Source organism: Phyllostomus discolor, chromosome 6 (assembly GCF_004126475.2).
Source record: "Phyllostomus discolor isolate MPI-MPIP mPhyDis1 chromosome 6, mPhyDis1.pri.v3, whole genome shotgun sequence".
NCBI lineage: Eukaryota > Metazoa > Chordata > Mammalia > Chiroptera > Phyllostomidae > Phyllostomus > Phyllostomus discolor.
In genome coordinates this window covers 84,101,750-84,129,287 of record NC_040908.2, presented here as the reverse complement: position 1 = coordinate 84,129,287, position 27,538 = coordinate 84,101,750, and the positions used below count along the sequence as shown (strand labels likewise).

The following is a 27,538-nucleotide window of genomic DNA, read 5'->3' as shown; positions in this document are numbered from 1 at the left end:
AATATACTGTGCACGGTGCTCAATAATGACAGGGATTTAAGAGAGACAAATGGTTTATAATTTTAAACAGTAAAAGGTAAAATGGGTAAGAAAATTGATCAATTTCCCATGAAACAAATCTCTGCAGTGAATTTTAAAACACAAAACATACCTCTGAATATGTGGGAAAGATCACCAAACCATTAATTTAACCAAAACATAAAAAATTTAGTTAAAGCCCTGACTGGCATAGCTCAGTGGATTGAGTGCAGGCTGCAAACCAAAGTGTTGCAGGTTCGATTCCCAGTCAGGGTACATTCCTGGGTTGCAGGCCATGACCCCCAGCAACCGCACATTGATGTTTTTCTCTCTTTCTCCCTCCCTTCCCTCTCTAAAAACAAATAAATAAAATCTTAAAAAAATTTAGTTAAAATTTCTTTTGTCTTCTAAATTTGACAGATTACAAAGTGGTTACATGCAATACAACTAGCAAATGAGAAAAAAAGGAATTGGTCCCCTCTATGTACCACTCAAGGACTGACTGGTGCTGCTCTCATTCCATCCCTCCCCATTAAGCTTCTCACCCTTTAATCTAACCCTTGTTTCTTTTAAAAAAGAAAAACTGAAACATGGCAAACGCTTACCGAATTCATTCATTTCCAAAATAGAAAAGGTGTATTTAAATAAAGGCCATACTGCACACCAAAGGTAAAACAAATACTTTTATTGCACATTTATAAAATCTGCATAGTTGTATCAAGTATTCTTCCCTCCCACACTTCCCTCATTCATTGTAAAATTTCATTAAAACACCCAAGCTAGAGCCAAAAATGGTCAACGGGATATTCCTCTCTCTACATACACATATGTAGAGGGTTTTATTTTTCTCTTTTTACAAACCCATATCCCTTATTCTTTCAAAACAAAAAGGGAAAGGGCAACCAAATGTTCTTTTGGGCTAGCAGTAGCCTTAGACAGGTTTCCGACAATTTTCACACCCTAGAAAATTTTACCTAAATGATTAATGACAAAATGCAGTATCATTAACCATAACTTTGTTTCTATGACTCTGTTTCTGTTTTGTTTGGTTGGGTGGTAGTGGGAGGGATGGGTGAAGAAGGAAAAGGGAAATACAGTCAATAATATTGGGATAAGTTTATATGGTGACAGATGGGTGCTAGACTTAGTCTGGTGATTACTTCGTAAGGTACAAAAATGCCATATCACTATATTGTACACCTGAAACTAATATAATATTATACACCAACTAAACTTAAATTAAAAAAATAAAATGGCTCCCCCACCAAAAAAAAACAAAAACAAAAAAACACACTACCTTTTGTCAAGTTTCACAATGTTATTCCATCTAAAGTCCTTAATGCTTTTCTTTCTTTCACTCAGGACTGAGCATGAGGTTTTTCTGGTTTATTTTAAATATAAAATAAAAGAGAGAGAAGAAAGACACGAGAGGCAGCTTTCATATGACTTTTCAGCATCTTACTGCCACATGACTTTAGTCTATCCAATGCAAAGGGCAGTGGTGTGTCGGCACCCCGGGCTGTCATCTTCTGCCCAGGGCCAGGTGAGGTTTACATTTTTCATCTCTTGTAGTTAAGAATTTTCAAATGTCATCTGTATTAACTAGTAGCTATTCATCTGGTTCAGGTTATGATGAATTACCCTTTTACTTTGCTGTCAAAAATATTTGTGCCTGAAGGATAATTTAAAATGTGGTAAAAGGCTTAGAAAAAAGCCCAAGCATTCTGGTAGGTACAAGAGGACATTTCAGGTCTTCTGCATAACTCAATACTTTCATACACTGGCTCCTGCTTTTTCCAGTAAAATTGCTTTAGTGATTCTGTTCCTAAAAAGTGCAATTTTATTTTCAATCCTTTGTTACACACACAGCATGGCTGGGGTCTAGATCTGAATCTTACTTTTTCACCTAATACCTTTCCCAAGGTAAACACCATGATAACAGACTTCTGTCCAACAGGGAGGCAATCAAAGGACCAGGATGGTCCTTGAACATATGCCGGCTTATTTCACTGTCACAGCTGAAATCCCTTGAATTGACTCCATGACAGCGGCAAATCGGCTGCAAAGGTCATAGGGAGAATTGGGTCGAATAGTTGGAGGCTCCTTCAAGACAATGATTTCTGCAGAAGGATCTAGAAGCCTGGGTAGAAACTCCCCTAAGCACAGCTGCAGATTTTCTGTGGAGAGAAAACGGATGGTTACATATGCAGCGCGACAGATGTCTGAGTAAAAGCTAAGTCTGCAACTGTACGGGAAAGCCCTCCATATAGCTGATTGCCCAAACTCAAAGCATTATTCTGGTCAGCTAACAAGTGATGATTCTTCCAGACCAAATCGGGAGCAAAGACCTACTTGCCAAATATACCAAACCTTTATTTTAGGCCATTGCTTTAAACCATCTGACATATGGCAGACTAACACTATATACTGACTTCATTACAGACAGGTCGTCTAATCAATCATCCTTTTAAACTTTGAGAAAGTATATTTAATGCTCTGTGTCATAAATATAATGGTGCTACGTTTTTTCAAGTGATTAAAATACAGTGTGTACACAGAGCATTAAGTAAAGCTATACATCACACATGGTCTAAACAAAAACTGAAGACATTAAAAAGAAGTTCATACCTATTAATTATAACAGAATTTTTAAATAACTATAAACTTGAACACTTGAACAGGTCAATGGAATATCTTTACATCAGTGAGACTCTAATGAAAAGATTATATTAAAATATACGCCAACTTTCTAAGTCTACCAAACTCACTTAAAAATAACTAGTTTTAGGTTCCCTCCCTAAAATATGTTGCACAAGGAGGAGTATTCCATTTACTAATTTATTCATTTCAAAGGCATCATAGTTGATATGACTATGTCATGCTACTACATGCCAGAGGAAAATTTAGTGATGGCACCATAATCAAGCTACATAAACAGATTTTGATTATCTTTTTTGATCTTCACCTGAGGACATGCTTATTGATTTTTAGAGAGAGAGTAAGGGAACGAGACAGAAACAGAGAAAGATCAACTGGTTGCCCCCTGTACACACTCCAACCAGGGATGAACCTACTACCCAGACACGTACCCTGACTGGGCATCAAACTCATGACCTTTCAGTTTACAGGACAATGCCACACCGGCCAGAGCTAGATTTTGATTTTTAAACTATAAAAAGAGACTTCAGATTTTGGCAAATGAAATTCCTGGAGAGCAGTGGTGTTTTCAAACAGGGTTTCCTGGTCTTCTGTGAAGATGCTTCAGCAGCTACCAAAGAGGTAAGGGGTTGTGGCAGGGGTGAAGAGGAACAGAGGCCCAGTCTCCCATCCTTTGTTTTAATAGAGCAGATCCACTTTTAACTCACTTATATCCCAGGGGGTTCCAATAATCCCTTTAAAAATCTTGGCAACCAGTGCTAAATAGTGCTATAATTCTCAGAAGCCTTAAACAATATACCTGCAATGTCCTGCCCAAGGTAAGAGCACCAATGCTTTCTCATGATCTCAATGGCATCCAGGTCATCCTTGGAGATGTCATTATTGATGATAAGGTGAATACAGGGAATGATCAACTCATTCATAACATTAATACCCTCTGTTACAGAGTGGTCATCATTTGTTTCAAAGAGAGAAGCCGCTTTGGCATTCAGCTCCTAAAAATAAAAGCAAAAAAAAAAAAGTATGAAAAAGATAAGTATCTATTTTAGAAGATTCTAGCAAGTGTTGCCAAACTTTCCTGCACATTAGGGTTGCCTAGGGAATGTCTTTAAAAATCACTTTGTACCCAGGTCCCATTCCATAAGCTGATGTAACTGGTATGCAGGGAACCTGGGCACTGGGATTTTTTTCAAAGTTCCCAAGGTGATTCCCATGCAGCTAAGCCTCTAACCCACTGGCTTAAACTTACAAGATCGTGCCTAACACCTGCTTCCACTAAAAGGCCTAGTCAATGGTTCTCAATCTCCACTGAGCATCAGAATCACCTGCAGAAAACATGCAGATGCCCAGCAGCCAGTTTACCTACCTGGGGAGGGTCTGTGCATCACCACTGTGTGGATGTTCCCTAGGGGATTCTGACCTACGCTGAGGGTAGAGAGCAAGCAATGGAAATAACCTAAATCACTACTGCTGCCTACCTGCGGAAACTGAGCAGGATATTCCACAGTAATCTGCATTTGGTGATTTAAAAAATAAAAGTATGACTCTAATAAAATTCAGATCCACCAAATATACAAGCCCCTTTTCTTCAGCTTCAAAACACCCTGCCACACCTATAACTAATACAGAAATCAAAGTATAAATCAGAAAATGAAGCTCTTAAGGTCACTGCATGTCATGACTTCATCTAGAAGTCACTAAAGCTCTCATCCACTAGCAAGAACACAGAAAAAAATACTATATTCCTCCTACACACATTTATTATGTGCTTACTATCTTTCAGACACAGAGGAAACAGCTAAGAAAACTTGTGCTCCAGGAACTCACAATCTGGTAGGAACTCACAATGTGACCAAATGCAGGCATACATAAAAGGCACAAAAAAAGGAACAACATTTACATACTAACTTCTATCAGGGATTGAAGAAGAATGATATTCACTTAAGTAATTTAAAATCATGTTTCAATGTTAAAATTCTCTTGAGAGTTTGGAAAAAATCTAAAACCTGTTGGAGATTATGTTGTTTTTTCAAATTATATTTCTTCATGGCTTCAAGGAGCAGAGGTAAAGACAAAACAATAAAGATAGCAAGGCCTTACAAACAGTACAAACCAGAAGGCATTTTCTCCGGTACAAAGCAATCACAGATTCCTTCACCCCCCGGCGGGGCCCTTTCGTCAGCAGAGTCGTGTTGCTCTGGTAAGCGTACACCAAGTAGGAAAGGGCCTCTTGGTACCTTAGAAAATGGCAGATAAATGACAGCTAAGTGCTCCTTCTCCAGAATCCAAACCCAGACTTCACTGTTCCCCCAGACAAGCATTCATGTGGCTGCAGTTCTGGAAAAGTCTTAAAGGTGGAGGTGGTACTAGGAAAAGCCTGGGGATCTGAAAAACTGCAGCCAGTCTCAGCTCTCCTACAAATTGGCCCAAAGCCCAAAACAAATCATAAAATCTCCCTGGGCTTCAGTTTTTCTTAACTCTAAAACAAACAAGTTGACTAGATGCTCACTAACTCTAAAATTCATTTTTCTGAATGAGTTTTCTGATGTCATTTATCACAAAGAAAATCTGGACATTATCTCTTCTACTAAAAAATCTATCCTTATGTAAAGGATGAAAAAACAAGTGTGACATCCAGAGCAAAACTAAGTGCAACACTGGGAAAAGTAGAGGCACAGTAACATGTGTGATAGTGGAGGTGATACATGCCTGTGGTTCTCAGTACTCCTTGGTGGGTATCGATCAATAACAGGGTCCCGACCCATAACCTTACTGACATAAAAGGTCAACATACTTTCCTTTTTGATAGAGTTCCAGGCCTGTTAGGAGATACACAGACACCTTTCGAAACAAACTATAATCTTCATGCCACTTCTGAAAAGGAATAACTAACTATTAGTGATTATGACCACAATAAACTATTTTTCTACTTTCCACCACAGTATGTTTTAAACTCTATACAAATATTGAGCACACATGGCCAGGCACAAAAGCAGTAAACACAAAAACTTTCAGATAAAAGCATATTCAACATTTAGAGTAAGTCTACTATTGACCTCAACTTTTAATGTCTTGTTCCTTCTACTGAAGAACAGAAATATGAGGGCAGACTCAAAATACCCCAGAATTTATTTATAAAAAATTGTGTATTTATTCTTACATATTTCAACTTCAGTCATCTTCAAAGAACTCTCCATTTGATGCAATACACCTATCAAGATGTTTTTTCTACTGGTCACACAGTTTTTGAATTTGTTGATTTTGATGCCTTTTAGTGCTTTTGCTGTTTCTTGTTTTACCTTTTCCATGTTGGCAAAGCATTTCCCTTTCAGGACTTTTTTCATCCAGGTAAACCAAAAAAAGTCACTCAGGGCAAGATCGGGTGAATAGGGAAGATGGGGGCACGGGGTCACACTGTTTTTCATCAAAAGCTGCTAAACACTCAGAGCTGTGTGGGCAGGTGCACTCATAAATCACCCATCGTGCAATGGGCAAACACATTGGAAGAGTCTTCCAAAAACTTCACTGAGGCCTCACACAGCCTCTCACAACAACACCAGCTGGTACACTCACACTGATGGGTTCCTAGAACATTCACCTAGTCAGGGGACACCTGTACTACAAGGGGCCTGCCCTCCAGAGGATAATTCCAGTTTTGGGGGATCTCCCCCTCATATGTATTTCATATGAACTTCAGAATTTATCATCTGAATTGCCAGCACACGTGTCACAGTCATTTGGCTCTGGTGTAAATGGATGATCTCTCCAGCTCTGATGAAACCATCCAGATGTGAGGAAGATAGAAGGACAAGGCCACCCCAATCACACAGGACCACACTCAAACTCAGTAAGTGTGATGGGCACCCCTAAGGTGGTAGGTGACACTGTTTTATGTACAACACATATTTTTTAAAAAATTGTGTGGTTATATATGCATTTTTAATGCAGAGAAATTTAATCTCCAATAGAAATATTAGAAAACTATATTATTTAAAACAAACCCAAACCATGAATTAAGAGTTTCATTGCGTAGAATCAGGCTAAAGTACATATTTAAGAAAATGAAGTTTTGATTCACTCTAACAGAAGAATGGAATGAAGAAACCTGCTACTCTGAAGGTAAGAAAAGATCATTTATCCATTCTTACCCAGTTTTTTTTTTGGGGGGTGGGGGTGGGGAAGGAATCACAGAATTGTTAATTTTGCCTCAGAAATTAATGTTTGTGGCTTTGTAGATTTAAAGGAAAGACTTCACCTTGTACTCCTCCATATTCATGTCATCTGGACCAATCTCCTTCAGTTTAGCTTGGGCCACCTTCATGATGCTGATTGATCTATGGGACAAAGTTCGGAAAGCAATGAAAGGACACAGTGTGCAGCTCCCCTACCAGGGAGTGAGTCGAGCCAGACCTAGGAGTGGGGGCTCCTCTGGGGATTCCCTTCTCACCTTTCATCATAGCTGAGGTTTTTATCTGCAAACTGTTCCAAAAGGGTCCGCTCTACTACCCTTTTAGGAGCTTCATTTTGGAAAAAGTAGACCAGCACATGCTGCAGTCGAGGATCACTGTGCGAGGTGGGGCTCTCTTTGGCAAGCTGGTACAGCCTGGAGTATTCCTCATGGAATGCCTGTCAGAGACAACTGCTGGTTAGAAAAGGGTGCACTCTGGGCTTGTGTGCACAGAAATTGATCTCTGAGGGCTAGAGAGGTTTTCATAACTCTAAAAAGACTTCTAAGAAATTCTTATTGAGAGATTACAGAGGTAACTATGGCATCTGTAAGGTGTTTGCACATCATGAAGGATGAAATTCCTCTAGCATTCTGGCACCAAAGACATACTATATTCTTAAGAAACATTTTTCCATAAAGTTCTCAGAAAAAAAACAAACACTGAATTTTCATTATTTCAGGCAATCCTTGAGTCACACAGACCCAAATTTTTAAAATCCACATAAATGCAATTTATTCATGTACTTTGAATTTTATCCAAGTACCTTAAAAAGCAAGGCCTACTTTCTTGTATTACAGCCCCAAATTACAAAGGCAACGTCTCAATAATGGCTTTATTAACAAACATTTCTGAAGAACACAGGCCCTCCAGTGCGGGTGGGACACAGGACGGCACCACTCCTCAGGCCACATCAGTGCCAGCAGGGGAGGTGTGGTCACGTGATGGGGCAGCTTATTCATCAGTTGGACAGAGAAGGGAGTTTTATGCTCTACTTCAGTGAAGGACATTTTTAATCCTATTGTTTAGCATCTAATAGAATTACTGCCTCACTATTATGACACCTGTGGTATAAGAATGAGAAATTAAAAAACAGGCCTGGCTGGTGTAGCTCAGTGGATTGAGTGATGGCCTGAAAACCAAGGGTCACTGGTTCAATTCCCAGTCAGGGCACATGCCTGGGTTGCGAGCCAGGTCCCCAGTAGGGGGTGTGCGAGAAGCAACCACACATTGATGTTTCTCTCCCTCTCTTTCTTCTTCCCTTCTCCTTTCTCTAAAAATAAATAAATAAAATCTTTAAAAACAAACAAACAAACCAAACCAAACCAGAACAAAACAAAAACAAACAAACAAACAAACCCCCCCGCGCCGAAATACCTTTATAAGCCCTGCTTCAGACCCATCTCGGTCAAAGGTCTGACGGGCTTTAGCTATGGCCAGGATGACCCCCTGCATGGCAGGGCTCAGCATCACCTACCACAAGAGGGCACAAAACACAGAGAAGAGGAGAGAAAAGATTCAAAAGAAGAGTGTATGACAGATAAGTGAGCAGACTGTTAAAGGGCAGCATGGCTACACTGCAAGTCAGGTTACACACACTCACTCCTACACACACCACTCCCATACACACGCACTCCTGCACACACTTGCAACCCTGCCCTCGACACAATGCCTCAGACCAGCTATTTCGAGATAGGCCCCATAATTTAGCAGATGAATAACTATGTATGTCTAAAAATATCTATTATGGCACTGCTAAAGAATCAAGTAAATTAGAGCTCTCAGTGGGGGAATGTCTGAGGTGAGAATTCCAATTTGGTTCTATAATTTGGGAGTATAGCGTCAACACACAATTATTTTAGACTTTTACTAGGACAAACAGCACATTTAAAAGAGTCTGGAACTAGGGAACGCACAAATATAACTTCACAAAATGAAAGCCTTTCAATGATTTAAAAAACATCTCACAGCCAAAGTTAGAAATTGGAGGGACCGGATCCATATACTGGCTGTGTGCGGTGACAAGTGTAAAGAGGACATACAACAACCTGGGACCCACTGCTTCTTCTTAAGCTTTAGAATTAAAAACAAGTCCAATTTACATTTGTTTTGCTCAGTAGGCATCTGAAAATTTTACACTTGTTAGAAAAGCATTAATACTACCGAAGACAAAGACTCCTAACTTAAAAGGCAATTTTTTGTTCCTAACACCAGAAAAGGAACTAAATTCTCTCTGGGCCATCTAAACTCTGCAGTGGCCCCCATAAATATAAGCCTGGGTAGACAGACGTACACTGGGAGCAATATACAGTGGGAACAAGGTTGTCATTTTAAAAATAGTAACTAAGGTTAAATCAAATAGGCCCTCTTGTCCATTGTTTCAATAAGAAAATATTAACCATTGCCCAACACCTTGAAGTACTTCCAGTGACAAGGGAAGGGACTGTCAGACTGACAACAAACAACTAACCCCTGCACTCATCTCTGTACCTCCTCATCATATCCATCTGCATCAGATCTAACCAGAATCCTTCCCACACTGGGAATCTCGACTTCAGAGACCTCAGAATTAGGCTGGGCTGCAGACTCAGCATCATTAGCCTTTTGGGGCTGTTCTGACTGCTCTGCAAGGTTTGCTTCCGGGGGCATGGGCTTCTTGGGTTCAGGTTTCTTAGGCTGTGGCAGCAGAATGGAGAGAAAGAGTAAGAAAAAACAGGAGAAATAAAGGGGGATTGGTTTAATGCAGCAGAGACACAGAATAATAGAAATGTGAGAAAACTGTGGAAATCACTGCTGAAAGAAAGCCTGCCCCTCGGGGATCTGGGCTCCTTCAGCCACTCACCTCACTCAAGGCTGCTTCCACACCGCTCTTCTCGTAGGCATGCGCGGTGTTTGCAATGGCCTGGGCAGTCTGCTCCTTGACGATCACAGCATGCTCAGATGACAAGCAGCGAACCCCATGAGAAGAGGCTACTGAAGGCTCTGATAAAGAATTGTACACAGGAATTAGCACCTGATGATAATTAACTTTGTAAAAGGCAAGCAGGGTGGACACACAGTTTAATATACAACCCTTCTAAAAAATCTTTAAAAAAAATCTATGGAAGTTTCCCCTAGGAACTGTGACTAGGATAAATGGCTACTTCAGCAAAACCCCACTGATGACCCCATAAAATTTAATGTACTCCCAACTTTGTCATATTCCTTTATGCCAAAAAGGCTTCCTACATACAACCATCTGTTAGGAAGATAACCTTTTAAAAAAATATTCATATATATATATATATATATGTATAGACACACAAATTTTAAAGTTCTTGAGCTTTGACACATTTACATATAGCATTACAATTAATGCTGTTATAAATTCTTTTTAAATTAAATTTATCAGGGTAACTGGTTAATAACATTATAAAATTTTCAGGTGTACAAGATTATAATTGGACATCTGTGTACTCTACTGTGCGCTCCCCAGTCAAACTCTAGTTTCCTTCCATTACCATGTATTTGACCTGGTGGAAGGTCACTTTTGGAGAATCGTTTTCATAAATTCTACCTATTAATCTTATCATAATTTCTCTTACAACCTGGGAAATAAGCAAAAACTAAACAGAGTAAAAGTACAGGTAGCTAGTCTTTCTGCCAGTACTTCTACTCATCAGAAATCACATTCTGAAACCACAAGCCATTCCATCAGGTTGTGCAACACCAGCTACAGGTCAACAATGCTGCAGCTGCACACTGTGGCGGCATTCCCCAGCTGAAGTGCACCGCACTGGCTGATGGAGTGCAGCGTGACTACCGCTGGATCAGGGGCATACTGCCCTTCTCAAATACCTGGGGATGTAGAGAAATCCTGTGACGTTGAGTTGGTAGAAGATTCCATTTGAGGAATTTTACAAGACTGCTCTTCTTCCCACTCCTCTACTTCCTGTTCAAATCTCCAGTTATCTTCCTGAATATAATGCTTAAGTTCAACAGATAAGGCTTCCAATTCTCCTAACATCTGGTCTGATTCACTTTGGGCTGCCTCTGAGAAAGAACAAAGGTAGAGAAATCAAAAGGTCCTTCCTAATGAAAAATACATAATCGATCAGAAGTATTGTTAATATAAGGCCAACAGAACACATCAATAATGGTGCCTAGCGTATGTAGGTAGGCACACACTTAATATCTGTTAAATGAATATAAGAATGTAGAAATTTAGAATAGATGACAATCACTGGCAAAATAATAATAGACCAAACATTTCTTGGAAATTCAGAAAAACTATTACATCCAATGAAAATTTCAAGTGAAATAGTTTTGTTGATGTAACCACTTCTTCCATTATTGAAAAGAATATCTACCTCAAGATGGTTAGATTTGAATTCCAAGACACTTATACTGTGTCAAGTTTATGTGATTAAGTGCTATCACAAAGCAATCTGATACAATATTTAAATGACCAATAATACCTGGTTCATTAAAAGCTATGATGAAAAACATCAGGATATGAAGCACATATTAATACTTTCATTCCTAACCCTTTTTTGTTTTGACCAACACAAAACAAAAGAAAACAAAACAAAAAAACACCTTACAGCAGAACAACACATCCACTTATCGGTTGCCATTAACTAGTCTTTTCACTAAGCAAATGGCAGTTTCCATTTTTGTGTTTCTATAATACAAAAATGATTCAAAGAATTAAAGCCTCTCTTTCTCAAACTAGTTCCAAACAATTCAAGAGCAGGGAAGACTCCCAAGCTCATTTCATGAGCCAGCATTATCATATTCAAAAACCAGATAAAGACACTACAAAGAAAGAAAATCATAAGTCAATATCCCTGATGAACTTCGTAAAATCCTCAACAAAATATTAGGAGACCAGATCCAGGAACACATTAAAAGATCATATACCCTATTCAAGTGCGATTTATTCTGAGGACACAAAGTTCATACAATATCCACAAATCAATTAACATGACACACCACATAAACAAAATAAAGAATAAAAACTACATGATCATATCAGTAAAGGCAGAAAAAGCACTTGATAAAATCCAGCAAAATGGTAGAGGGAACATATCTCAGTAGAATAAAGACAGTATGTGACACCCACAGCCAACATTATACTCAATGGTCAAAGACTACAAGTGTTTCCTTTAAGATCAGGAACAAGACAGGGATGTCTGCTTTCATCTCTCTTATTCAACATAGTACTGGACATTCTAGCCACAGCAATCAGATAAAAGAAGAAATAGAAGGTATCCAAATAGGAAAAGAAGTAAAACTGTCCTTATTTGCAGATGACATGATACTGTGTACAGAGAACCCTAAAGCTCCCACCTAAAAATTAATAGACTGATAAATGAATTCAGTAAAGTAGCAGGATACAAAGTAAATATTCAAAAATAACCAATAATGAACTATCAAAAAGGGAAAATAAGAAAACAATCCCATTCATAATTGCTTAAAAAAAACCTTAGCAATAAATTTAAACTAGGATGTAAAAGAACTGTACTCAGAAAATTATGACACTGAATAAAGAAATTGAAAAAGGTACAAATAAGTGGAAGAAGCTTACACTGTGTACATGCATAAGCAGAATTAACATCATGAAAATGTTCATACTACCCAAAGCAATCCACAGATTTGACACAATTTCTATCAAGATACCAACAGTATATTTCACAGAACTAGAATATTCCAAAAACTTATATGGAACCACAAAAGACCCCAAATAGCCACAGTAATCTTGAGAAATAAAAACAAAGGTGGAAGAATCACACTACCTGGTATCAAACTATACTACAAGGGCATAGTAATCAAAACAGCATGGTACTGGCATAAAAGCAGACACATAGATCAATGGAACAGAACAGAGAGCCCAGAAAAAACACATGCCTTTATAGTCAATTAATATTTGGCAAAGGATGTGAAAACATAACATGGGGTAAAGACAGTCTAGTCAATAAATGGTGTTGGGGAAATTGGACAGATATGTGAAAAAAAGTGAAACTAGACCACCTTCTTACATCATAAACAATAAATTCAACATGGATCAAAGACTTAAATGTTAGACTCAAAACCACAGAAGTCCTAGAAAAAAACATATTCAGCAAAATCTCAAACATTGTTAGTAAAAATATTTTTTCTAATATATCTCTTCCAGCAAGGGAAACAAAAGAAAAAATAAACAAATAAGCTACATCAAACTAAAAAGTTTTGCATAGCAAAGGAAATCATCGACAAAATGGAAAGAAACTCACCAGAGTTCCAGTCAAGATGGAGGCATAGGTAGAAACGCTTCACTTCCTTGCACAACCAAAGGAAGGACAACAACCAATTTAAAAACAATAAACTAGAACTACCAGAAAATGAAACTGCACGGAACTCTGACAATCAAGGAATTTAAGAAACATTCACCCAGACTGGTAGGAGGGGTGGGGATGTGAGAGGGCAACCTAGGGGAGAGCATACGTGGCAAGGCAGCAGACCACATGGGCAAGGCAGGGCTGGGTGAATGGAAAACTAAAGACTCAAAGCTAGCTGTAAAATACTGCAAGTTGCCACGGAGGGAGAAACTCCCAGTCTCACAGGACAGTTAGTTGGTAAGTAGGGCTAGAGTGGAGCAAGTTAACTGTATTGTTCCTTCTCTGATCCCCACAGACAATGTCAAAATGCAGCAAAGGGGGTTGCCCTGCCCTGGAAAATATCTAAGGCTCTGCCTCTTACAACATAACAGGTGCACTGAGACACAGAAATATGGCCCAAATGAAAGAACAGATCAAAACTCCAGAAAAAGAGCTAAGTGACGAGGAGACAGACAACCTATCTGATGCAGAGTTAAAAACACTGGTAATCAGGATGCTCATAGAACTAATTGAGGTCAGTTGCAAAATAAAGGAAGAAATGAAGGCTACCCAAAGTGAAATAAACCAAAATATACAGGGAACCAACAGTGAAGGGAAGGAAACCAGGACTCAAATCCACAAGTTGGAACAAAAGGAAGAAATAAATATCTAACCAGAAAAGAATGAAGAAACAAGAACTCAAAAAATTGAGGAAAGGCTTAAGAACCTCTGAGACAACTTTAAGTGCTCAAACATCCAAATCATAGGGGTGTCAGAAGAAGAACAAGAGCAAGAAATTAAAAACTTATTTGAACAAATAATGAAGGAAAACTTCCCCATTCTGGTGAAGGAAGGAAGACTTCAGAAGTCCAGGAATCTCAGAGAGTCCCAAAGAAGTTGGACCCAGGGAAGCACACACCAAGGCATATCATCATTTAGTTACCCAAGATTAAAGATAAGGAAAGAATCTTAAAAGCAGCAAGAGAAAAAGACACAGTTGCCTATAAAGGAGTTCCCATAAGTCTAGCTGCTGATTTCTCAAAAGAAACCTTACAGGCAAGAAGGGGCTGGAAAGAAGTATTCTAAGTCATGAAAGGCAAGGACCTAACATCCAAGATTACTCTATCCAGCAAAGTTTTCATTTAGAATGGAGAGCAGATAAAGTACTTCCCAGATAAGGTCAAGTTAAAGGAGTTCATCATCACCAAGCTATTATTATAGCTTATTAATGTTAAAGGGACTTATCTAAGAAATAGATCAAAAACTGTGAGCAGTAAGAGGACAACAAACTCATAACTATCAGCAATTGAACCTAAAAAACAAAAATAAAAACTAAGCAAACAATTAGAACAGGAAAGGAATTAGAGAAATGGAGATCACATGGAGGGTTTTCAGTGGGAAGTGCGGGGAGAAGGTACAGGGAATAAGAAACATAATTGGTAGGCATAAAATAGATGGGGAGAGGTAAAGAATAGTATAGGAAATGGAGAAGCCAAAGAACTTATATGTACAACTCATGGACATGAACTAAGGTGGGGTAGGGTAATGCTGGAGGGTGAGGGGGTACACGGTGGAGAAGGAATAAAGGGGAGAAAAAAATTGAGACAATTGTAATGGCATAATCAGTAAAATATACTTAAAAAAAGAAACCTATTAAATGGGAGAACATATATGCCAATGACATATCTAGAATTTATAAAGAAGTTACAAAACTACAACAAAAAAACAAAATAATCCACTTAAAGAATCTTAATAGATGCTTCTCCAAAGAGGATATACAGATAGTTGGCAAACAAACATATGAAAAGATGCTCGAAGTCACTAATTATCAGAAAAATGCAAATTAAAACTTCACACCTGTTAGAATGGCTACCATCAATAAATCAACAAACAAGTGCTGGTGAGGATGTGGTGAAAAGGGAACCCTCGTGCACTGTTGGTGGGAATACAGAGTGGTGTAGCCACTGTGGAAAACAGTACAGAGTTACCTCAGGAAATTAAAAATGGAACTGCCTTATGATTCAGTGATTCCACTTCTTGGAATATATCTGAAGATACGTGAAACGCCAATTCAAAAGAATGTGTACACTCTTATGTTCACTGCAGCCTTATCTATAACAGCTAAAATTTGGATGGAGTCCAAGTGCCCATCAGTGATGAATGGATAAAAAATTATAGACATTTACACAATGGAATACTACTCAGCCGCAAAAGAGGAAATTCTACCCTTTGAAACAGCATGGATGGACCTGGAGAGCGCTATGCTAAGTAAAATAAGCCAGTCAGAGAAAGACAAGTGCCATACGATTTCACTTATACATGGAATCTAACGAACAGAATAAACTAACAAAATAGAAACAGACTCACAGATGGAGAACAGAATGACAACTGTCAAGAGGGGAGCCAGGTTGCCGAACTGGGTAGAAAAGGTGAAGGAATTAAGCAAAAAAACCAAACAAACAAAAAATAAACTCTAGACATAGACAATCATATGGTGATTAAAAAATACAAAAGAGCCCTGGCTGGTGCAGCTACGTGGATTGAGTGTCGGCCTACAAACCGAAAGGTCACTGGTTCGATTCCCAGTCAGGGCACATGCCTGGGTTGTGAGCCAGGTCCCCAGTTGGGGCACATGACAGGCAACCAGTCGATGTTTCTCTCACACATCAATGTTTCTCTCCCTTTCATTCTCCTTCACACCCCTCTCTAAAAATAAATAAATAAAAATTTTATAAGATAATTAAAAATGAACCCTACATGTAATATCAAGGCTCTCATACACTACCAACAGCCAGTACCATTATTTGTACAATAACTCCCACAAGCAGCTGTTCGTGCTTTCACACTGCAAATATGAAATTATGAAGATCAATTACTATTAGGTGACCATTACTTCACCTCCCTGCCCTCCCACCCCTGACACTCTCATTACCGAATCAGAAAGACAACATGCTGCCTGGGCAAAAGGCCTCAAGTGTCTTCTTACCTATCAAACACAGTAAAGTTTGAGCACTTGTAAGAAAAGCCTTCTATGATCTTAGATGTGAAATGTTGGCTATAAGACCTCTCAGAGAAGATGTGAAAGAAAGAGAGAATAATATAAATGGAAAACAGTACAGAATTTGGAGTCAGAACTGATTTGAATCATTTGCCTGCCATTTACTTACTGGACAGCTACAGAATCTCATCTAGAAAAGATGGATAATAAGAATTTCTACCCTTCGTACCTCCCTTTTAAAGTTACAAGTTATTAGAAAAATAAAAATGAAAGCATGCAGTAAAGTACCAATATAAATACGACTGCTCTTAACATTAATAATAGTATTATACGAAGTATGAAATTATTCAGGCAAATCCACTTGTAAAATTTAGCTATTTTCCAAAGGGTACAAAACTATGTATACAAAAATGTCACTAAAAAAGAAAAAAACTAGACAATTTAAAATTTTATTAATGGAAAGGTGGTTTAATAAACTATATGTAGTTTCCATTCAATGGAATTGTTATGGAAACTTAAAAACTTAAACTTAAAAACTTAAAAAGAATGAGTCAATTTTATTTATGAAAATATAGATCACTAAGACACACAATTAACAAAAAGGATGCAGACCAAAATGGAAAAATATCCCATGTGGGGAAGAACATGGGAAGGGGGAGAGATGTCCATAAATAAATGCAGCATCTGTAGAAAGCATATTTGAACACCACATAAGAAACCTAACAATGGATACTTGTTGGGCTCAAGGATGGAAGCTGGAGAGCAAACTTACTCTTCCTCTTTATTCTCTTTTGTACTGTTTGTATTTTTAAAAATGCATTATTACTTTATAATAAATTCTAGGTTAAAAAAAAGTTTAAACTGTTTCCCCTTCCCTGATTAGTACATGTTTCCCCTTTCTTTGCTATCTGCCAACATATTTTTACCTGTATTACAGTGGGGGAGCTTGTCGTTAATGTACATCAGACAGTAAGCACTAACGTTTCTCAGGCCTCCATAGGAATCTCTTTCAAGTTCTTCCCAGGAAGATTCAGTAACAGAGATGTCATTGTACTTGAGCCAGACTTGTCGGGGTTGATTATAGACATAGGCCCAGTAGTGTCCGGCATTTGCTTGTCCCTCATGAACAAGAACTGCGTGCAAGCGATAAGGCACCTGCAAATCAGAAAGCATATTTCTGAGTTAGATTAAGCAAAGTAATCTGACAAAGTTTAGTTTACTAAAATTAAAATTTGTGCCCAACTATCAGACATAGGAAAACTAACTATACATGTATTTCTTATAGGGTTCACATTGAAACACCTTGGTGATACACAGCCTTGGAATCTACCAACTATGTCTCAGTTCCCAAATCTTTAAAACCAGATAGCTGAACTAGGTAACCTCCTCCAAGACCTCGTTCAACTCTAAACTCTTATGGTTACAGATCGAAAACCAAAGATAACCCAGGCTTACTTATCCCACAATCCCAAACTCAGTTTATGTAAAGGCAGAATCACCCTGACCACTTTTGTTGAGAAATGCTTATCACATTGGGACCTACAGCAAGATTAGTGGCTATCTTGTTCTGTGCCTATTTTATTCGGTACCAAAATTAAGTTAGCATATTTCATTATGAACCAGTCACACAGTCCCTACATTTCTTCTTGGAATTGAATACCTATCTGAGGTGAAGACCCTTTTAGCTACTTACTTGTTTGTTTCAACATTTGAAAAGCATTTCTTGTCACAATAAGCAGAAAATAAAGCAATACTTAAGTGTCAAGTAACTACTGGTGGAAAAAAGGAAAGTCAGCCATAGAATCAAGTTAAACTTACATTTCATCAGTACTTTGGCATGTTTTTACTAGTGGAGAGAAGTTTGAAATACTCAAAGGAGAAAACGGGGAAGAGCTAAGACTGACATGATGCACTCCTGCCCTGCAACCCTGGAAACAGCTCTTCTCCTCCCACCAGGTACAGAGAGCCACTAAGAGGTCACCCGGACTGGAACCTCTTTTCTCTCCATGCCCAGAATGTTATTCTAACCAAAACTCTGTGGGGATAATTAGAATTTCTGCCCTGCCTACCTCCCTTTCATAGTCATCACATAAAGAACCTTGAAGGTATGCTGGTAAACAAAGGGTCGTGGGACTTTGGAAATGACAGGTAACTGGTCCCCAGTTCACATTTCCCCACTATACTACTTAAATTACCATTATATGAGAAATTTTTATTAACATTTGAGAGCAACCAATTTAATATATCAAAAAATAACACATGGCAGAATCAAAACAAATATATTTTGGTTTCTACTGATGGCAGAAGAAATATCACTTTTTTTTTAGCCTAAAATAAAAAAACAAAACACTATCCATTTTTTCCCTAAGTTTGTATCTTATATTTCAGGGAGGTTCCCATCCACTTTCAAAGAAAACCATCCAATTTCCTTTTTGTATCTACCATTAGAACCACTAGAACACGCCTTAGCTACTTTCCCTCAATTTCATTCTACCTGACAAAGGAGAGGATCACAGTACATCTGTTCAACAGTCTGGGTAGTGCTTGCAATACAATTCTTTAAATCTGTTAAAAAAAAAAAAGGATACTTAGTTAAAATGATTCCATTCCATGCCATGGCTCCAACTAAACAAAGAGTGTTCTTATCTGTGCCAGGGGTTCTGACAATTTTAACTTCACTCTATGAACCACACAGTTAGTGCTTTAGGTTATGAAGGCCTTTATTTAATTATGTTAAGATTTAAAAAAAATTATCTCTCATCATTGGCACCAAAATTTCTTAAAGAAAAAAAATCTACTTAGAAAAGGACTGTAATGGGTCACTTGGGTATAAAATAAGTGTCCCAAAGACAAGGCCTGAAAGAAGGTGGCAGGGCAGGGCTGAATTTCTATGAATAAGAACTTGGTGGAAATCTGACTTACTTTATTGTTAGCTCCCCAGATAAAAGGATAAAGTAAGGGGAGGAAGGAGAAAAGTCTGAGCACCAGGACCATGATGACACAGAAACACCCTAGCCAAAGGTGATCACGAGTATCTAGGCCACCCCAGAACCCCCCGAAATGCGTAGGAGGGAATCCAGGAACGATCTTTCCATGGTTGTATAACGGGTGTGTGATCCAATAGGGAACTAAAGAAGGAAGTCATAATCCCCGTGCCCAAATTCCACAGTCTATATGGCAATGCAGCAAGTGTGCCCAAGGTGCCTAACTTCCAAATAGTCAAACAAAGAGAAGGGGCCAAGAGTAGTTGTTTGACAAGTTTTAAAATAGCCAACCTTGTATATCTTGTTCAATCTCACTCCTCCACCTCTGAAGACAGGTCTTAACAGAGTTTATCTCCTCATCTGTGACTGTTCGAGGAGCTGGGTGTGCAGGCATTTCCATAGGAGACCGAGAAGATGTAAGGGGCTTATTCACTATCGTAGACTTGTGTACACAATCTTCAGAAAAGGTACTTTCAACATCCTGAGAAGAGCTTTCTTTACTTGTACTGAAGGAAAACAAATCATGCTTGTATGGTAATTTTCAAAATACACTTGGCCTAAATTAGTATGCTTTGTAAAGTAAGCTGCTATGTGGAAAAGTACAACTGTAAGTTGGTATTTACTCTGTACATGTACTGAGCCAAATCCTCCCTGTATATGCAACATCTCATTAAATACAACTTGCTTATGTGAAAGATACTATTACTATAGAGATACTATCTCCATTAACCAATTACGAACCTAAGGTTTAGAAAAATTAAGAAACTTGGACCCAAGTTCACTCAGTTAGTAAATGGTGGAGAGATATTAAACCCAGATCTGCCTGAGTCTATGGCTCATGCTCTCTCACCACTTGTTGTAAGGCCTTCTTGTGAAGAAGGGAGAAACCTGAAAAAGGGAAGAATTGAGGTATCAACTGCAGAGTTTCTAAGATGCAACCTACCAAAGTGGGATGGACAGGTGAATATAGGAACAAAATATACAGAGCAAGAAAAATGAAGTATCAGCTGAACATCTGATTCACAGGAACACAGACTAGGTGACTGTGGGAGAGTGACAGGGGGCTGGACTTAAAGGCAGGCAACCCCAGATCTACTGCTGTGGCGACATTCCCAAGGGAAACTTAGTAGCCTCAGGTAAGTTTCAAATACTCAGCTCTAAATCTGTATGTTCACTTCTGCACTGTACCATTGTCCTAAACTGAGAACAAAGCATGTAAAGTAAAAGTTTACTACTATTGTCAAACAAACTACACATAGATAAACCAGCAGGAATAGAAACGAAGTTTCTAACTGTGCTTAGGTTTCTGTTCCCCATTAAAAGTAAGTAACATAAACTTCCTTCAGCTTTGACTTACAAGAAACCCAAGAGGTACGTTGGGTATGTTCTATCCAGATGTGCACTTATATGCATACATAATTATTAATATGGGGAAATGGTAAGTTTTTAAACATAAAAACCTAACCTTTTTTAGTCAGTAACCAGGAGGCTGCAGAGTGGGGTTGGAGCTTCTGAGAATGCCATGGCCTGGATGACTGCCCACCCAACCCCACCCCACCTGCCCCAACCACGGTTCCCTTGCTTCCTTAGCAGGTGTCATGCGACTTTCCTTGGGAGCTGTTGTATTAGTGGAGATGCTTTCACTGGTAGAGAATGGAATGGATCCCCAGGCTGCCACCCTGGTCAGTCATCAAGAAGCAGCTAGCAGGATCCATGGAGGAGCTGCAGGAAAAGTATGCACCTTTGGACACAGTGATCACTACTGAAGACAAAGATGCCACACTGTGTGCAGCACCCTGGAGGCTGTTTATCCAGGGCGTGATGCCAAGCACATTCAAGTGGAGGCCGGGTGTAGTGGGTAGGAGAAGTGCCCACCAGAAACTTCTGCCTCAGCCTGTCTTCTGGCCCCTCTTGAAAGCTATCACCCAACAAACTCAGGATTGGAGCACCTGGTCTTTGCCAGCAGGAACAATGGCCCAATAAAGTGCTACCTGAAGCTGCTCTTCCAGGAGCAGGCTTATCTGTGTGAGTACTATCTGCCCACCTCCCTGCTTCAGATGCTGAGGAAGGTGAGCTCCTCAGCTTCCTATAGGGACTAGCAACCTTATCCCACGATCTCTCCTATAAGTCTGCCCTCTTAAACATGCAGATGCTCACCCCACTGGCCCTCTCTGGGCTGTGCCCACTCTCTGAGCTCAATCCTGTCACTACCTCTGGTACAGAACTATAGTGGACGAAGTATCTGGATTCTGCTTCCCGTTCCTCAGGCCCAGAGGACATCAAAGTTCAGCACTTGGGCCATAAGACCTGATGGAACAGGAAGCACATTGCCTCCTCCCTCAGCCTGGACATGGCTAGTTCATCCCAGCTGTCCTATAGCCTAATCTCTGAGAGCTCTCTACTTCAAGAGAATGGGTCCAAGAGTCCAGATCATTCTGAGAAGCCCACATTGTACAACACAGACCTGGGGACAGCAAATGCTCATGACTCAGACCCATCTCTGCAGGTGGTATTGTTGGAGTTCAGCAACACCCAGGTAAACTCTGTGACAACCAACGGACTGAGCCGAGAATGAAGATTCCCACACTGCAGACCTCACTCTCCCTCCATGGCCTCTGCCTCCACACTAGCACGCACCTGCACTTTGATGTGCATGCGAAGCCCCTCCCTGCCCCACAGTCCCTGTGACTCGAGATGGTGCACACAAGCAGGAGCCACTTTCCAAGGCACCTGGCACTATGGGCTTGTCAGCATCGGGGCACAGCCTAAGCTGTCACTTTGGGGAGCACTTCAGACCAGCATCCTAATCCCGTGAGAGCAGTCAGCCAAGGGAATGGCCAGCAGAAGCCTTTGGTGGATGATGGAGCTAGACTGAGCCTTGCAGTTTCCTCACCCAGCAGTTTGAAAATGAAGAGCTGGATCTCAGAACATGACTTCTACTGGCCACTGCAGGAACAGCCAAGCCCCAGGGAGTCCTGTACTTCTTCCAGAGGTACTCCAGAGTCCAGGACTGGTCTCCTTAGGCATTTTTCTCAGGACCGAGAAAAAGCTCCTCCGTGGGGGCCTTAGACAAAGCTTGTGTGTCTTCTCCAGAAAGCAGGAAAAGCAAGGCAACTGCAGCGCAGGAGTGTTAAGAACTTCAGAGGGGCACACTGCACTACAGGCAGATGGGCTGGTGCCTGCAGAGTTCCAGGCAGCCTCACTGCTGGGGCGCTGCCTTTCAGAGAGCAGTTCTGAAGTCGTCTTTTCCACTACCAATTGGGTGATGTCTTCTCACAAGAAAAACCTTCATCCCAGAATGTAGTAAGGAGTACCTCTGCTGAGTAATTCAAGAAAGCATTGCAGGGAAAGTACTATATTTTCTCATATAATATTAATAAAGCAATGCCTAAAATTGCCTACAGAGTACAAAAATACTGATTCCCCAACACTACCCTATATATCTTGTTATACGGAACTCTTGATTCTGTCTGCGGCCCAGTGCAAGCTCTGCCTCTTGAAGGCCTGGGAGTTTCCAGTGCTCCTTCCCAAGGCCTCTGTCTCAGATGGTTTATTTACCAGCTGCTTATGTAGTGTCCTCCATGTGCCATTTCCAATGAGGCCGGCTTGACCCCTCCCCACCACCCTGTGAAATGCAAAAGGGGTTAAATAACCATCACTGAATTTTTCTGTAATTCTCATACATGAGTTTCCACTTTCAAACAAACAAAAAAATGTGCCTTAGAGTTAGTCTCTTTCTCTCATTTTCTGTTTGCAGTGACCCAGCAGAGAATTCAGGCCAGGTTCCCGGGCCCTGGTTAGGCAGTACGGGTTTTTCTGTCAGCCCACGTGATGGCTATAGCAATGGTGGAGGTGTCCTTTGCTGGGTCCAGGCTGGGAGAGAGAGAATTTTATGTCCTTTGGATCTCCTAGTTGGTGGCAGACCCCTGGGGAGCAGAGGGCATTGGGCAGTGTGTGGCACATCCTGTACTCATGTACTCACTCACTGACTCATTCAGCAAATATTTACTGAGCGCCTGTGATGTCCCAGGCCCTGTTCTAGGTTCTAGGGACACAGCAGAAAACAAAGCCAAATCCCTATCTTCATGGGATTTATATTCTAGCAGACAGATGGTAAATAAGAAAATTAACAAGTAAACACACGGTTATATGCAGGTGACCGTAACTGCTATGGATAACAATAACTTGGGGAGTGCTAAGCTGGGGATGTACTGTTTCACACAGGATGGCCAAGGGAGTCCCACAGATCAGGAGACATTTGAGGAGATGTAAAGGAAGGGAAGAAGGAAGGCATAAGGCAAGGTCTGTGGTTCAAGCAGGGAGACCAAAGGCAAAGACCCTATTATGGGTCTGGATCCTTGAAGCATCCAGAAAATAGCAGAGACCAGAGTAGCTGGAAGACAGGAGTGGAGAGGAGGCAGTTAGAGATGAGGTCACAGTGATGGAGGGCCTGTGGGCTATAGAAGGGACACTGAATTTTGGTTTGAAGGAAATAGCAGCCACTGCAGGGTTTCAGGCAGAGGGACGTGATCTGACAGATTTTAAATGCGGGAGTCATTCTGGCTCATATGTTGAAGGACTCGAGGGGGCTACTGCCATAACCCAGGCCGGGGACGTCGGTAGGCTGAACCATGAGGTGGTGAGAAGTGGAAGACTCTGGATATGCCAACAGCATATGCTGATGGACTTGATGTGTAGTATGAAAGAAAGAAAATCCAGGATAGCTCCTTATCCCCATCCTATCCCCCCACAGCAGCATTAATGCTCCACCACAAACACAGCCCAAATTACCCCAGATCCCTGAGTAGGCAGGAGCCCAGCCTGGGATAGGGAGCACAGCCTGAGCTTGACCCTGTTCTGCTCAGGCCCGTGAGTATATTCTATATTCCAGAAGGTGCTTAGGAGGCAGTAGGAGTGAGGTGCTTACTTCAGTCCACCTACCCCAGCCCTCTCAGAGATTAGTAGCATTAGAGCCGGCCCTCTCCCCATCACCAAAAGCTGCTGATACTTTCAGATGAGCTGACTTTTACCCCTCATCTCCAATGGAAAGCTGATGTGAACCTCAGTACTGGCCACATTATTTTTTAAATGTCATATTATGCAAAAAAAACTGCCATGTAGGGTTCTGGCTCTGAGAAGTGCTTTGCAATGTACTGAAGGAAGTGCTGCTGTTGATTTAACAATTTTACAGTGAATACTTGATCTTTCTTTTTTTTTAATCCCCACCTGAGCATAAGTTTATTGATTTTAGAGAGAAAAACATTAATGTGAGAGAGAAACATCACTCAACTGCCTTCTGTACACGCCCAACTGGGGATCAAACTTGCAACCTAGGTATGTGCCCTGAGTGGGAATCAAATCTGTGACCTTTTGGTGTATGGGATGACACTCTAACCAACTGAGCCACCTGGCCAGGGCAAGATGCTCTTTCTTTAATTAAAAAAAAAATCTAATCTTTTAAATAGGTTCTAGTGTTTTTTGTTTGTTTGATTTTTAAATGAGGGCATGTAACAGGGTGTAGCCAAGAGGGGGTGCGCCCAAATCCAGAACTCGGGGTGTTCAGGAAATATTAGGATGTCTTCACCCCACCTCCCCCCACAGGTGTGGGCTGGGGGAAGGGACAAATAGAGCGGGGCCATTGAGGGCTGTTTTGCATAGCAACAGTTTTATAGCTAACCTCTGGTGTGGTCATTTAATGTATTTATAACCTGTAACTGGTTGCATAGATATGTTAAAATAGCTGTAGCCAGGCTCTGAACCAGGGGAATGGAAGTAACTTCCCCACCAAGATGTAACTGGGAGGCAGGTCCCGAGTTACAGCACCTGCGTGGGAGCTTGGAGAAGACTGGTTCCGTGACATGGGGCCATGCCTGCCCAGACTCACGATGGCAGCCCAGTAAAACTGGAAGGATATGAGTGCTGGCATGTGAGGCTGAGTGTGGGAGGAGTTGGAAATGGGGCTGCAGAGGAAGATTGGCACAGGGATTTAAATCCAGATGTGGCAGCCATTGAGGGGAGAACCATGCGGTTTTGGCTGAGTGGAGACTCCCACGGCCCTGGGAGAGAGCACCACAAGGCTTTGCCAGAGTGGGGACTCCCGCAGCCATTGTGCAGAGAGGACCACATGGCTGGGGCAGTGGAAAGAAAACCTAGCAGCTTTGCCAGAGTGGGGACCCCTGCAGCATTCATTAGTAGGGGGAACCACCACTCGGCTTTAGCAGAGATCCCCGCGACGCAGCTTATGGTGCCAGGAACCAAGGGAGGCCTACCAGCTGAGATGGATTACTGAGAAGAACTGGGGGCTGCCTGAGCCACGGACTTCTATTTCTTTTTCTGGGATATGGTACCCCAGGCTGGGCAAAGTGCAAAGGAAGGACTGTGTGTGTTTGTGGGTGTTTTAAGAGACTTTAGGATTTTGATGAAGACATTAGGTCACTACTTTAAGTTCTGTATAGCATTAAATAAACATTTCCTTTCCTTTTCACGAATCTCTGGCATTGAGAGACATCTTTCCTACAGATGGCGGACATAACGAACCTGGGGGGTTCCTTTCGGGTGATAGTATATTGTCCCAGGCCCCCCCTTGTTGTTCTGTAGCAGACACACACAACAAATCTAATGCAAGCTGACCCTCCAGGCTACAGAGGGTATTGACTGTGCCTCAGCCAGAGCAGAACCAGAAGGCTCACGAGACTTGGTTTCCCTGCTTTTTCCCTGGATAAGCCCCTCTAGGCCATCCTCTTCAATTGCTAGCCAGTTCTTTCCATGTTCTAATTTTCTATTTGTGAATAAGCCGCCCTTTCCTTGAGGTTTACTTAGTCATGCATACTTTTAGTAGGCAGACTAAGATGCTTAGAAAAGCAAGAGCTGAGGTCTCCTCTCATTCCAGCAGGAACACCATTCCAGACAGTTCGGGGAGCATCTGAACCCCAACCATCCCGTGGGCAAGGTGAGTGCCCTGGTGGGAAATTGAACACTCCCAAGTGACAGTTGGCAAAACCCTTCTTTTGAAGACAGAACCCTCATAGACCTTGAGATCATAAGGGGCGAGTGTTAATCAGCTGGAAAGATGGCACACGGTTCAAATTAAACACAAAAAATATGTACATATTATTAAAGAAATTCATTACCTTTCCATGGATGTCAGGTCAGAGACTGGGCAGTGCACTGGAGAAAGTGGTAATGGCACGCTTGTGTCACTCTGAGATGTAGAGTTCTCCGAGCATCGTTTTGTACTAGCAAATTCAATCACATACTTCAGCATGTCTGGGAGTGGGAACCGAGCTGGGCCTGAGCCATACTTCACATACCTAAGAGGCAAAGACAGTGGTACTCTACTGGCCATGTCTGTCTTACATTTTGTGTGAAGAGTCAGTGGAAAGGCTATTGCTAAAGCCTACACAATATTTAATATGTTACTCAAAAAATCTATAGGGCAAAAAAACCCTCTAACTACAAAAGTAAAAATTCTTAACCTAAATTTCTATACCTGGCAGAAAACATTTCAAATGGGCTCCTAATCAAAGTCATGCCAGTTACTCTTTCTCCTATCATATCACATTTAGGCTCTGATCCTAAAAGTAAATGCTATTTCTTAAAAGAAAATAGAAATATTAGCAGTACTCAAATCTGAAAATAATGCTGGTGAATTAGTACCCATGGGTTTTCTTTGCTGTCCTTTACATTGATCACTTTGCAATTATTAGGAAAAAAAGGAAAGAAAGCTGGAGAGGGGAGGTGGGCACTGATAAAGGTCAAAGTCTGAGATTGCCAGAAAACTGGCAAATCTCTCTTTTGCTGAGCCCTGAGTTCCCTGTTACTCACATGCTTGACAGCACAGACCAGGCATGAGTTGTTCCAGACTTCTTTGGGATTAGTAAATCATAAATATCTGAAGTGTGTAAGCAAAATAGCTAGCAAATTTTAATAATACCCAATATTCTGCCATTATTAGCACATGTTAAACTCAGTAAAGAAATTTACTTTAATGAATTCTACAGTTCACTGGAGTAGACATAGTTTAAATGGTACAATAATTAAGTTGACCAACTAGTACAAGTAAACTCTGTAATTCTGAGATTCTATTAACATAGAGTCACTTCATATTTTTCTTCTCTGAATAAAGCAAAAAAAAGAAAAAAAAGAAACAGCTATAGAACTAGGAGGAAGGAAAATTGCCTGTTTCTATATCAAAAAGGATACTATGAAATGAAAACACCACTGGAAAGTAAGTACAGTGCAACTCAAAGTCAACCACATGTTAGAGGATATGTAGCAAATATACTTTGTCTTCACTAATAAAGGAGAAATAGAATG

General features: G+C 40.6%; 1 protein-coding gene across 5 annotated transcripts in view; it reads right to left on the bottom strand.

The window, feature by feature from the left end:
- Window positions 1-687: 687 nt before the first annotated feature.
- The window catches only part of USP28 (ubiquitin specific peptidase 28), a 75,426-nt gene continuing 48,575 nt past the window's right edge, over window positions 688-27,538 (bottom strand). For 3 of the 5 annotated variants that reach the window (XM_028515524.2, XM_036028538.1, XM_036028539.1), the window contains 14 exons: window positions 26,353-26,532; window positions 19,514-19,728; window positions 18,733-18,803; window positions 17,165-17,393; window positions 10,740-10,934; window positions 9,745-9,884; window positions 9,393-9,578; window positions 8,280-8,375; window positions 7,124-7,302; window positions 6,932-7,010; window positions 5,471-5,550; window positions 4,790-4,913; window positions 3,476-3,671; window positions 688-2,195 (listed from right to left, as the gene is read on the bottom strand). In XM_028515524.2, the coding sequence (XP_028371325.2) occupies window positions 2,020-2,195; window positions 3,476-3,671; window positions 4,790-4,913; window positions 5,471-5,550; window positions 6,932-7,010; window positions 7,124-7,302; window positions 8,280-8,375; window positions 9,393-9,578; window positions 9,745-9,884; window positions 10,740-10,934; window positions 17,165-17,393; window positions 18,733-18,803; window positions 19,514-19,728; window positions 26,353-26,532 (2,146 nt within the window). In that variant the 3' untranslated portion in view covers window positions 688-2,019. The remainder of the gene's footprint in view (window positions 2,196-3,475; window positions 3,672-4,789; window positions 4,914-5,470; window positions 5,551-6,931; window positions 7,011-7,123; window positions 7,303-8,279; window positions 8,376-9,392; window positions 9,579-9,744; window positions 9,885-10,739; window positions 10,935-17,164; window positions 17,394-18,732; window positions 18,804-19,513; window positions 19,729-26,352; window positions 26,533-27,538) is intronic. The other 2 variants (XM_028515531.2, XM_028515530.2) reach the window with 1 other exon arrangement.